Genomic DNA, 13773 nt, shown 5'->3' on the forward strand with positions numbered 1-13773 from the left:
ATCCAGCAATTCTCACAACCTAAGTTAAGGTCGGCTGGATAAGTTAAAGAAGTCGCTGCAAGCAGTTCATAATGAAGATAACAACTTCATGGAAAGATCCCTGTTGATGAACTGGCCTTGTTAGCTGGGTAAAGGTCAAAGCAGACCGCAACAAAATATGTCATATGCCATGTTTGATTTTGATACGGATGAAAAGACTAAACTTCTTGAAATATTAACAAAACACTTTTTTTATGCAGTGGAAAAGTGTGGTTTGCGCGACTTACAAAGTTAGTCGGTCCATATGATTTCGACTACATATTATTCAGGGCAAAGCAGTAAACACAACCTATTAAAAGTATGATAGAACTGTAAATGAATACTCCATTATGACGCAAGAATAAAACCAAAGCAATCGTATTAAAATATCTCATTTCGAAAAACAGTTTTTATACAATCGAAAGCTTTTATACACCCCCTTAAACATTTTCTCTCAGGCCAAAGAAAACTGGCAGCCAATACCAACATTCTTGAAGGATCGAAATGCGCAGGTGGTTGCTATTGCGTAGGCAGAAAACCGTAGGTGACATGCCAACGCCAAAGCTGCGAATAGCACCCTTGCCCTTCTACAGTTTGTTATGACAATGTCATGCTCATATTCTTTGCACAAAAAATGGCATGGGAGACATTTTTTCGCTCCTCTTCTGAGAAGGAATTGTCTCAAATGCCTCAGGCCAACGGGCTTAAAAGGCACTTATGCAATATTTCGAAGACATTTGATGGACTTTGCAGGAAACTGGCTTGATGGACTTAGCAGGAAAACAATTCTGGGACAAAATGTGTCAGATCCATATGTGTTTTTGTCTCTTCGTTTTACTTTTGGTCTGCAACGTGCGTGAATGCAAAGGTAATAGAGTTCTACATGGGAACGAAAACTTTTTGTGGAAGCAAACGAAATGATGTCAATATTTAGGATAAAATATACTTTTGTGAACAGGGTTGAAGTGTTGGAGTTGCGAAAGATCTCCCAGTGAAAACATGTGCATACGGACCGGCCGCCAAGTCTATTGCGTGCCGTCGCAGGTTCGGAAAAAACGTATTTTCTTTTTGTTAACATAAGAATAAAAACTGCATTTTAATCACTGAAACGAAAATTAATGCAAATCTTTCAGCTCGACTAACACCACCAGCTCATATCTATACGTTATTTTATAAAAAATTTTGATTCAAATGAAAATGTGCTTTTCCAAATTCGTCTTCGAATCCATTTTTTTTTCTACTTGTGACGTTAACACGTGAATGTGTTCACGTTTTCAGAGAAGCTGTTTTACGACGGTTCGTCGATACGGAGATGAAACTTTTATGTGGAAAGGATGCAAACAAAACAACGCATGCGGAAACAATAAAAACCAGGCAATGATCGGCTGAATTATAGTTTATTACTGAAACATTGACAGAACTTGTCTGTCGAATATAAAGTGAATTCACATTCGATTTGTCTGACAAATTCATCCGGATAAAGCGGATTAAATAATCTGCATTCGTCCGAATTGGGCTAAGATTAAAATTAATCCAATCCGGCTTAACCGAGTTTTCTGCAAAGAAAGATTAAGGACAAAACATTCAGTGTTTACGGGTAGTTTTGCGTTTGATTTTTGCAAGCCAAAAGTCACTACCTCATACTTCCGTCTCATCTTCTGAGTTCAAAATTTTTATTGGATTGTCGCTGGAGCAACGGACCCAACTGTTTCCAGTGAACAAGATTCTGCTTGTGCGAAACGCCGATCCCCAAATTGGTTCTTATCTAATCGTGTATCGCATTTTGTTCGGTGAAACAACATCAGTTGCGGTTTATCGGCGTATTCTTAATTTTGCTTTCCACCGCCTGTCTAAACTGGTGGTCCTCAAGCTTTTTGCACTTGAGGACCGGTAATGGCAAAAGTATGCATTTCGTCAAAAAGAAATCCATTTAAAGTGAAAATAATCTAAAGTGGGGGAACTGTAAAACGTGATCGTGTATAGACGGTATAGAGAAAGACTGGTATAAACTATATATAGGTTAATATAAATTGCTCCTATTTCCAGAACAAAGAAGGCTTCAATGCGATTCAAAATCAATGTAACAACCACTTGGTATCTTCCATGTGCACGTGTTGCTGCAAATCCTATAACTGCAATCGTTATGAGCGATGTAGGCCAAGTGTAAGAGGTAAAACTTGTATAATTGTTTGTTTTTACCCGTAAGAAATATAAATCACAATAAAGCACGTTTATCTCGATCGTTTCTAACTGAATTTGTACGAAAGTATAGGCTTATACGATGCATATTTGCAAAAATAAATACTAACTGACAAATAGTGGGCAACAAATACATTAGTTATTCAATATTTTATAGGATCAGGCTCAGATGCGACTATAAAAAGGCCACGAGGTAAGTACAGTCTAAATATGTTTCTTAAACAAAAACGTTGTACGCAAAGCAAACTTTCCTATGTGTGGCAGTTCGACCAACAGTTTTAACCACTATTGCGGATCCAACCCGATTTCCAACATTAAGAAGGCAGAGTCCAACAGGGACTTGCCCGCAAATCTCAAGTCGATTTCAAAACGGTGAAGTCGCCTGCAGCGATTCGAATAAAATCGGTTCGGTTTGCGAATTTACTTGCACCAGCGAAGGATTTTATATTTATCCAATGGCTAAAGCCGCAACGTCACGATGTCTTTCAAACGGAACTTGGAGCCAACCGAAGCAATGTTGCGCAAGTGAGATTTGTAAAACAACGTTGTTTTTTCCAAGCACTACTGTTTTACTGATATCTTATAACTGTATTGCCACATGTTCTGCTAGCTTTAATGTATACAGTTACCGATCTTTGCTTAATTGCAGCGATGATTCCCACTCCCTTCATTTAAACTATATAGGCCTCGTTATTCCGTTATTATCCAACACATGGAAAATTCACAATAGCAGCTTCCGAAAAATGTAATTACATGTTAATGTTTTTTTTGCTGATTTTGTGTTAATGCCTTTTAGCGTTATTCGTTCGTCTTTAGGAAAGTAAAGGTGTGTCATTCTGCACGATACGTTCTTTTAAAGTTGCATTAAAAGTCAGAGACATTGCGTGTATTTAAACACGCTGTCGAGGTTTTTTTTAAATTTTGGGATACACATTTTCATGTACGGTGTCGGGATTAAGTGTTATGGCAAGCCTTCGTGACGGCAAACAGGGAATCAAATTACCTAAATTAGAAACACGAGTATAATCCAACCTAATCCTCCACCATACTTGCTGGATAAGGAAACATCTTGCTTGCCAAATAAAAAGGAAATTGTGTGTTTGTTTTTCTGTTAGTATATAAGACTTCTTGCTTTCCTTTTCGTTCCTACCTTATTTGTTTTGCTTTTTAGGACCTTGTCCACCATATCTGCCTATGGATTTAGTGGTTCTTGTACACGCGAAAGATGCCAGAAACTGGATACAGATTATCAAAGTATTTACCCGTTCCATGCTTAGGTACGGTAAACTTTTTTGCAAAGCTTTTATTCGTATGGTAATACGTTCATCAGAGAAAGCACAAACATTTTTGGTTCATAATGAATACTAGTGCTTTGCTATCAGCATCGGATCTTACCCAAGTCTCATAATAAAAATTCTTAGATTTTCTTACGATAAACACAAAGCGCTTTCGTTAAAAAAGGACCAACAGTCAATGATCACCATTTGTAGTCATTGGTTTTATACTGATTCAAATACATAAAGATAGAAGTCAGAATATATTTCCATCAAGTCCTATAACACAGCTGTTGTTCGAATTGTGCATACCCTGGGTTTGTTTCCATTGTGTCGTCACAACTGTCATTGTTCGCAGGACATACAGCCTTGGAATCGATGCATTGAGAGTGGCTCGGATCCCGTTCAGTGCGTCTCCCCACTTAGAACACGCGGTCACTCTAAACGAGACGAACAACATGGATCCGTCCACATTCTTTGAACGAGCTCAGATGCAAACGTACAATCAATTAGGTATGGGTACAGGGAAAGTGCATGTGCATGTAAATTGCAAGTACGGGGAAAACAAGAAAGTCCCATTTTAATCAAGTGAAAGCGGAAAGTATCGATGTTAGGATATTTATTTTAAAAAGAGTGCATGGCACGCAGTTATATCAAGTATTTGTACATTATTTTCCGTTAGATTTTTAATATAGTGAGGCTCTACAGTGGTTCGCAACTTGGGGTTCGCGGACCCCCAAGGTCCCGTTGGATTGTTTCAGGGGGTCATTGAGTGCTAGTATCAATGCATGGATTCATCGATTTGATGATTTATAAAGGGGCTCGTGATTACAAAAAGGTTGGGAATCACTTCTCTATGCTATGACAATTGACACAGCAGTGTTGTAGAAACGATGCTGCTTGATTAATAAGTAGTGATGCACCGAAACAGCTATTTTTATATTCGGCCGAAACCGAATATTCGGCAAAAGTTGCCGAATTAATTCGGCCGAATAAACCGAAACTAATTTTGGTATCCATCTCTTTAAACGCAATAAATTTAAACAAAACATATACTGGATTACATCTTATCCTATCACACAGCCTTTTTTGGCGCTTGAAGAATAACCTCGTCTTCCTGTACCAAGTGCTTAAAGTTGATTTTTATCATTTCTGTGAAAGTGAACAAATGAAACGAACATATTCGTACAGTTTAAACAATGATTTTGACCTTTTCTAAACTTTGTGTTTCAGCGTTATATGCAATAAAAAAGTTTCGGTTTCGGCCGAATTTTGCAGAAATATTCGGCCGAAACCGAATAATTGCGAAAACCTTAGTTTCGGCCGAATAAATTCGGCAAACCGAACTTTCGGTGCATCCCTATTAATAAGAATTTCTTCTGGAACTTAAGGTACGAAAGTGTTTATTCTAACCTACGTTTTGTCCACTATCCGGCGAGACTTCAGTCCTGGCACATAACCTTAAAGAAGTTTCGCCGGATGGTGGACGAAACGTTGGTTAGAATAAACACTTTCGTACCTTAAGTGCCAGAAGAGCAATTCTTATTAATTACTAAGCCTGGCAGCAAGAATACCACTACAAATGCTGCTTGAGTTTGTAGTTATGTTACATTGCCATCACACTCTTTCCTTCTTGTTGTCAAGCTGACGGGCGAGCCAACATAGGAGCAGCCTTGAATTATAGTCTAATGACGTATTTGAGTGAAACCCGCCATCCAGACCGTCACGCATACGCGGTTATGGTAGTTACTGATACCCCATCAGATGACGATGTATTGGAACCGGCAGAGGCTCTTCGCAAAGAAGGTGTGCTGGTATGTATACGTTCCAGCCACATGCATGTCTGTAATGGAATGGATTCCACAATAATGTTTTATTGGTGTGGACCCACATTGAAAATTTCCTGTATAAATGTTCATTACAGAGGTATACCTGCACTTGCCTTGTGGGTCGTCTGATATAATATTTCCGATCTCCGGGCCAAATTCAGCCATTTAGAGGCCTTGGGCACTTGAGACTTCGATGTATTAAGAACTACCTGTGTGTAGTTCTTCATAAACACAATAAACCGCTATATATTGTATCCATTGCAATTACACACAAAATATTATATATAGGGGGTGTCGCCGGCGCGACGCACCAGAGCTCATTTCAGCCTAGCCGACGAACACTATTGTTTGCTTTGAAAGCAAGGGATGTCTATCGTAATGGCTTGGTTCCATTATATCTTCATGTGCTTTTTAAAAAAAAGTCCTTGTCGCGGCTGGTATATAGCACATGCGCAGCATTCTTTGCTTAAATTTTGTCCTGCTCGACATACCCTTGTAATCGCTCACCATGCTGCATTCATTTACTATCCCTTTACACCTGGATGCACTTTTCAGACTTTTGTTCAATTTTTCCGTCCTACTGGGACGGAGAGTTACGATTTGGATGAACTGCTTAACATTGCCGGGTCGGAGGAACGCGTTTGGATCGTAGACAGGAATGGATCGCCTCTCGAAAAAGAACAGCAATCTCCTTTGGATTATGTGTGTAAAGATGTCTGTCGCTTCGCTTACAAAAACTAAAATGTTGTCGAATAATCGCTAAAAAGAAAGTAAATCTTTTGGAAGTATGTGTGTTACTTACCATATATATAAGGTTACCGACAACATTTTTTTATGCTGGCCTCTGGATCTGTGCTTCTAGTTATTTGACCAACAATGTACGCACTGTGAGTGACTGTCGGGTCGTAGGCAACGTCGTTTAAAACGTATTGAGATTTCGCAATGAGGTTACTCTATGGTAGAAACTGAGACAGAGTCACGTGATATTATGCGCACGTGACAAAAGAATACTATGAGTCAACAGAAAGTTTTCCACGCAAACAACTTGACAATACCTCGATTAAAAGGAATCTTTTCGTGGTGTCGTGACGTCATCACCTCTGTCAACACTTCTCAACGATGGCTCATTGTTTGAAATAGTTTTACTGAATGTTTGATGACATATCATGCGGTTGAGTAATCGTGGCAATGAAAGGGCTGCAGAGGTGTTTGGCATATAAATATAAGTTAGGCATCAGTTCTGTTCCGTTTATTTCTTAAAATAAAAAATAATTGCACTCAAATCCATTATCAATTGGCTTTTGTAGTTTTGGCGGGTGATGCTAACAAGAGAACAAGTCTTTTATGTGTGGTAGCTAGCACCAGCACGATAATCAGGTGTGGAATATGTAAAATGAAAGGTGAAATTTTACTTGAGCATGTAAGACATAAAACAGTTACCAAAAATGAGGAAAAAACACCGCTTGTAACATCACTAAAAAGAAAAAGCGAAATACAAGATGATATATATATATGTATATAAAAAGTGGCTGATCCAGCCTTTCTGCAATGCCTTGGCTGCGAAGCCTGTGAACCTTATATATATGTACATACACGTGGGACAGGAGAAAGTCAGTTAGGCCTACAAGCTGTGAAATCCGGTAAACCTATGCTTTCTTCCAGCAGGGTTTCGAGAAATATAGTTTTTTTGGCTTGTTTGTGGCAGAGAATTGGTAAATTTTGAACAAAAGGAACTGCTCGTGGTGGACAGAACTTTCCTAATGCATCAACTCGAGCTGGAGGAAGAAAAATTAATTCTACAAGTTATACATCGCGACGCGGAGATACGAAACAAAGAGAAAGAACGTATCAAGTACGTCATGTACACTACAGAAGGTTATGCAACAATATTGGTACTACTTTGATGAATTTTTCTCAGAACGTTAAGCAGTCTCCTTCTGAAAAGAGTCTCTGAGGTCAAAGGAACTGAAACAGAACTGCGAAATATCTGTGATGTCTGTGGAAGAAATTTCGGCCTGATATTAAATCGAGGGGTAAAGGGGCAAACTTACGCTATGAAACGTGATTTCCCAATGCAGATTTTGCGTGTTTAGCTTTCGTGCAATAGACGTAACTTACGGGTTTTTAAACATGAACAACACAGCGCATATTAATGAGGCAAAATTAATTCTTTGCAAACGTTTCCTTTCTAACAACATATAACTGTTAAGCTGTTTCAACAACCATGCTACAGTAATATGGATTTTGTTTTCAATGTTAAATCTGTTGCAAAACCGTAAATGATAATAGCCTTAGCATTACATCGTTCAATGTATTTACGGTCTCATAAACGTTAAGTACTTTTTTAATTTGGTGCAATGCAACTACTGCAGCAGTTTCGTGTGTGGGAATAGAGTTTGCGGATTTCTGACCAACGAACCAAAAATTTGGTCCTGTTTATATTGTGACAAAAAGCGGTAAGTGTTCATCACTGGTAAAGCCTCGCTGTCCTTGAGTAGAACTATAACACCACAGAATCATATGAAAAGTTTGTGAGGGGAAATAATAAAAATTACATCAGTGAAAGCAGAATGATAATTTGCAAAATCGAAACCCAAGTAATTGAGTAAATTTTTTTATAATTTGGTAAATATTTACACCAGGTCACAAGTAAGATGTTACTTTTGATTATTTTTTACTGTATATCCTGCATTAATTTTCAACAGAACTTATCAAAAGCTATCATTTGAGTGGTTTCACAACATGGTACATGATAAATTCATTTGTCCTGGGACTGAAGTTGTTTCAAAACAACTCAACAGGAGAAGAAGATCACGAGGTTTTTGGAAAAAATGCTCTTATAAAATCATCAGTGAAATCACACATAAATATTTTTTCAGAAATCCAGGCCGCCGTTAAGAAAGACTCCAACCATGTGGTAATAAATAATTTTTTGTTCTTTGTAATCCTGTACAGTATAGTCAGCGAATTGATTTCGGGGAAAAACGTAGAGTATGTATAGTCAATTTGAATTGGTGGTATATAGAACCATCAGGGCGGTCTCTACGCACAATTAACCAATCCAAGCTTGGAGCCAAGCACTTTACCATGAAGATAGTAAAAATTTAAAACTCTAAATTGTCCCAGTCTGTTTTTCGATTTAATACTGCCCTTATTTAAGTTTCCAAGCGGGCCCCGCATTTCCTACAGGTCCGGCCGGGCTAGAAATACTCCTGTATTATTTGTTCTATTACAAGTAGGCCTATAGCAAGAAAGATTGTTTGCACACAATCCTTCAGGTGTTGTAATCTTGAACTTGGACTGCGAGTCGTCGGCAAAAAAGGAGCCGTCAGAAAAATGTTCAAAAATTTGAGAACTAATTATTGACCATAATGTAACTTTTTTGTGTTATTCAGCCGCATCAAAACTCCAGACCGGAACAGCTCTTTCAGCCACCAGTATCAAACTTCGTGTTACATTCCCAACCAAGCCCGTTCTTGTTCCATTTTAATTGAGTTATTGAAACCGTTATTTTGGTGTTGTGTTCTTTTGTTATCAATGCAATATTTTGTATTTTTAATGCTTCAGTTTTCTTTGTTTTTTTGGTGGATTATATGAACATTTTTACCTTCTTGGCGACCCATTGTCAAATTGTTTACAGGCTTTTATTCAATTTTGAACACGCTTGCTTTGTGAATTACGCGTTTCTGTTTTTCATTGAAAAGTTGCAAAAACATGGACACGACATCTGTTGCGAAAACAGCATGACTTTTTTAATTTTGACTTGACATAACACAAAAGTTACAAGGCATAAAACTGCACAAAGGAGCAATTCGATTTGGTCGAATATTCATTGACTTCACAAAATTGAGTTTGGCCACAAAACACTTATTTTACTATAAATACCACTTTGTATTATCGCTGTAGCGTCATAACTCTGTTTTCTTGCGTTATTCGTGCACAAAAATCGCTAGTGATCGTTTCGTCATGAAACCTTACGTTAATGTACGCTCCCAAGCACTGTTATTCAAAATTGGATTCCCTGTTAATATTTTGTAAGTAGGGTTTCCTGTTGAAATTATATTCTGTGCCAATGTTAGCATTTGGAATGATATTGAAATATCCGTAATATTCGGATATCTTTGCATCACCAGTTTGTGGCCCAGATGTTTTTTGTATAAAAAGCGTGGGGAACTTTTTTGGTGTTCCAATATACAGCTTCGTGGGCCATCTAAAAGCCATACTGTGGCCCACTTGGCAGAAAACACAGGTATTTCGTTGAAGTGATGTAAAACGAATCGGAAATGTATGTTGACCATATCCGATTTGTTTGCTATCATCCGATTTAACAACGGAGTTACAAAATTAAATTCCATGTTTGCAAAAAATTGGCGTCTTGTGTAATTCCTGTTGCTAAGTGGAAAAACAATAATTATGGACGATGATTTTGATTTTGATATCCCAGCCCAAAAAAGTAAAGTGAAGAAGGGAAGACGGGCTCGATCAAAAGTACCTGAAAAGTCAGAACAAGGTAAACTCGCCAACTTTATTGTTTCTTTAAATGTTACACCTAAACGTTGACGTTCTTTTCTAAGGACTCATTTAAACGCCAACAAAGTATTTGCTTGGGTTTTACATAAACTAGATGAGAACACTTATATGTATATACAGAAGCAAAATTGCATGGAAAACAAGATTTGTATAATAACATATTTTACTGCATGGGATTAAAACTAAAATTTTTGCAGATTTGTCAGATGAGACTTCTCTAGATTTTACAGGTTGGAAAGTTTTTTCAGAGAGCAAGTTTTCTAAAAATTTACTTGCACTGTTTAGTTGACATAAAAGGGTTGCAGTAAGAATTTAAATTATTTGCATTTTAATTGTCAGTTAGACAATACATGGTTGAAGTAAGCTAGGCCTACATGATAAGGTACTCATTTAGTATTATTACCACAAGGCCAGGCAGTCAGCATCGAGGCAGGCAGATTGTGTTGTTTCGGTTTTATGTTCTTTAACTTTTAACATTTCTGAAACCTAAACTGTGTTCTTCTTGGCAGTTGATGATCCATCCACTGGAACTCCAGATGCAAATGATGTTTCTGCAAATCAGATTTCTCAACCACCTCGGCCCTCGCGTCGCCAAATGGGCTGGGACATGACAAGCAAAAATGACGATGACATTTTTGACTCAAGATTGGTGAATCAAGACAGCGTTAGTGACTCAGGTAGCGAAATCCAAGTTATTCCTGACCTCGAAGAACTACATGAGGACGACTTGCAACAGGAAATGGCTGCACCTCCCACTGTAGCCTCCAACAATATGGCTACTTTCAGGTAATTGTGATAGAATTGTTGACATGGAAGTTCGCAATTTGCGCATTTAAATAGTACATTTCTAATCTTGGAGTTGCTGTGTATTGGTTATGCAGTATCCTGATTTTTTTGTTGTTGAAAATTTCTAACGAATATCCAAATTCATTGAAAAATTTTTTTTAAACATTTACCATCTAGATTTTGTTCCATAAATACATTGACAATTACCCATAAACCACAAAAATTGAACAGAGATAGCAGTATATGGCAATGATATCAAACCTTTTTACCTGCTTTTACAAACGTTTTTTTATTCACTAGTTAAATGTTTCTTGCATATTAAGTTATGAAGGAAGTGTAAGTTTCTGAAAGCATCCCTCACGGCAACTAAGAAAATTTTTAAGACATTGATTTAAATGTTTGTTTTTTTTTGCAGAGAACTGGATGTTGATTTAATGAACCAATCAGCGTTTCGCACACTGGATGGTGGAACTGATTTAAAAGTGTTGATTAAGAACCTTCCCTCTGAAAGTGAAGTGCGTCAAGAAAAGGATGAAGAATGGGAGTGGGAAAAACTGTTTGCAGAAGTTTGCACGTCATTAAAAAGTAATCCACAGGAAGCAACGATTCTGCAGAAGCCCAGTCAAGAAAGGATTGTTTGAAGCGTCAAAACAGATGCTTACAAGAAGATTTAGGACAACACTGGAGTTGAGGGGGTGTTTAGGCTGTTAATTAATAGTAAAAATGAAGTTTTTGTTGTTATTGTTGAGACTCAAAAATTTTAACACTAAAATTCATGTGTTTTTGTAACTTGTTTCATATGTTTTTATTCGTGTTTGTTGTGGCTCAGTTGGTGCATAAATTATATTTTTGTATGAGTTATTATTAAACCAATTGCTGCACACGATGGTATTTATTCTAAAGCAACAGATTTTTTTCAAAAACTGGTTGATAGTTTCATCAAGCGATGAAAAGCGATGTGGCACTTAAAATAAAAAGTTCACTGTTGTCCAGTCATGATGTAGTGTTTACTTACCCCAGCTTGTTCACACCTAAGAGTCAGAGACCACTTACAAAAGTTGTTTTATTGCCACAAATATCATTCACATCGCTTCATTTTAAAACTTGCTCGTACAAAAGCAGCAATAACAATAGTTTTGTTAAGTTCCAAGTTGATAAAAACTGAATCTTTGCATTCGCAAAACCTGTTCACAATTTGTTTCGAGAAAAATAGTGAGATAGGTTACTATGACACACATATCACTACCACCGAATTTTCAATAAAAAATTACCATCTAAACATGTGAATGACATCAAATCATGCGAACCAATCAACTCTACTCATATGTACAGTGTTGAAATATTCAAAAGTCCATTCTTATGTCTTGCCAGCTTGTTTTCGCAAGAGAATGTAGATCTTCTCTTTGATCCAATCCTTATTATACGGAGCATATGTCTGACTGGAGGTTTGATACACCAAGCAGCACAGATCGGCAAGATCATCGATAAAATCAAACAGCTGGCTAATGTCATATGTAATTGAAGGGCTGTTTGGGTTAATTCGTTTCAGATGTTCCTCATAGATTTTGCAAACACCTAAAAAACAAATAGATTACTTTATAAATGTCAGGTATTGTACATATAGTACTTGCTAGTGCACTGTTTTAATAAGAGACTGACTGTTAAACATCTATATTAACACAAGCTTTCGTGAGCTTGATCATGTACTGTAGGTATAGACCAGAGACTGACACGGCGCTATACAAAACATTTTTAATCACTGGCGTTCTTTTAAACCAATCAAGCATGAAAAATATTTCATTGTTAATTATAACAATGAAATGTCACAAATGCAACAGCTCTCCAAAGACTTGTACATGACGTCTTTACACAAAATTAGGTAGTAATCGCAATAACCACTGCAATCTATGAAAGGTTAACAGTTTACTTGTTTGGGCCCTATTTATGACGTTTTTTGACAAAAGTACAATTTAAATGCATTTGAGGATGTAGTATAAATGTATACACAAAATTAATTGTATTTTTATATACCAGATTTGAATGTTTGTTTACGCTAAGGATTTATTTTCGGCAATCATCAATTGTGCGGATGATCGAAACGATTTTCGTTTGTTAATGCATCAGATAATGTTTATTGTGTGGATTATCGGATAAATCCTCCACACACAACATTGTTTACAATCTGGTTTATATATATATATACCTGATTGGAGAAAACAACAAAATTTTACAATTATTTTTGGCAATCCCCACAAAAAAATAGGCTAATGAATAAAACATCTGTTTGTCTGTGCAATCAATGTTTGCCAAAAAAAAAATCTTCCACAAAAATCACTAACTTTTCCAATGTGGTGTATATATGTGTACTGGCCAAAAAATGAATATATTATTATTTGACAATTGGACAGTATGTTCATCCTTGGGCAATATAACTTATGTAATGCCATTAGATGTATTATACCTTTGCACATATTCCTGAATACCTATATCACCTAGAACTATGTTACACAGTTGATAGTAATTGTATGAAACATACCTTCCATGCATTCGTTTACAGATTCGTAGTCAGAATAGGTTCTGCCCTCCGGCTTCTTTGTAGGTTGCACTAACAAGATTGTGTGAGACATTCTGTATGCTGTTACTCTTAAACACAATAAAACCTAAAAATGCAACACAAAGAAATATTTACAAGAAAGAACAAAATATTTACGCAGCAAAAAGTACTACTTTGTTGAAACAAACTGGACAAAAAACAACCAACTACCAATACACCATCCATCCCAAGTTTTACACCTCAAGGCAAAGCGAAAGCAGAACTTCGACAAAATCAAACTCCCCGCCGTAGATATAGCAAATTTCGGATAAATAGGCTTCACATGTGCGGGCACGTGGCCGTTCATTTAATTTCTTGCGCTTTTGCGAATAGTTTACTATTTATATAAAAAATACTGCAACATGCACAATATAGTTTTGAGATAATCGTCAGATTCCAGCCACGTACCTACGGAAAAGCGGAAATTGAAGTCATGATCTATGAATTTCTTCCGAAATCAACTTTATACTCTATAGTAGCCCGGCCTATGCATCACAATAAAGTGACCAACATGAATACATGATTTTATATCCCTTTTTTTTTT

General features: G+C 36.9%; 3 protein-coding genes across 3 annotated transcripts; 2 read left to right on the plus strand and 1 right to left on the minus strand.

Moving 5' to 3' along the window:
- The first annotated feature begins 761 nt into the window (after positions 1-761).
- LOC145913906 (uncharacterized) lies at positions 762-6077 on the plus strand. Its single transcript, XM_083001675.1, has 10 exons — positions 762-886; positions 977-1062; positions 1297-1392; positions 2065-2188; positions 2375-2410; positions 2482-2742; positions 3389-3494; positions 3850-4004; positions 5136-5305; positions 5876-6077. The coding sequence occupies exons 1-10, from the start codon at positions 784-786 to the stop codon at positions 6059-6061; spliced, it is 1323 nt and encodes a 440-aa protein (XP_082857801.1). The 5' UTR covers positions 762-783; the 3' UTR covers positions 6062-6077.
- Positions 6078-9680: 3603 nt separating this feature from the next.
- Positions 9681-11562, plus strand: LOC145914019 (intraflagellar transport protein 43 homolog). The gene is made up of 3 exons (XM_083001794.1): positions 9681-9830; positions 10360-10636; positions 11052-11562. Exons 1-3 carry the CDS (start codon positions 9734-9736, stop codon positions 11275-11277), a joined length of 600 nt encoding a protein of 199 aa, XP_082857920.1. The 5' UTR covers positions 9681-9733; the 3' UTR covers positions 11278-11562.
- Positions 11563-11681: 119 nt separating this feature from the next.
- LOC145913627 (enhancer of rudimentary homolog) lies at positions 11682-13292 on the minus strand. The gene is made up of 2 exons (XM_083001349.1): positions 13173-13292; positions 11682-12211 (listed from the first exon to the last, which is right to left on the minus strand). Exons 1-2 carry the CDS (start codon positions 13261-13263, stop codon positions 11994-11996), a joined length of 309 nt encoding a protein of 102 aa, XP_082857475.1. The 5' UTR covers positions 13264-13292; the 3' UTR covers positions 11682-11993.
- Positions 13293-13773: the final 481 nt, after the last annotated feature.

The sequence above is a fragment of the Ascidia mentula genome, chromosome 9 (genome assembly GCF_947561715.1).
Source record: "Ascidia mentula chromosome 9, kaAscMent1.1, whole genome shotgun sequence".
NCBI lineage: Eukaryota > Metazoa > Chordata > Ascidiacea > Phlebobranchia > Ascidiidae > Ascidia > Ascidia mentula.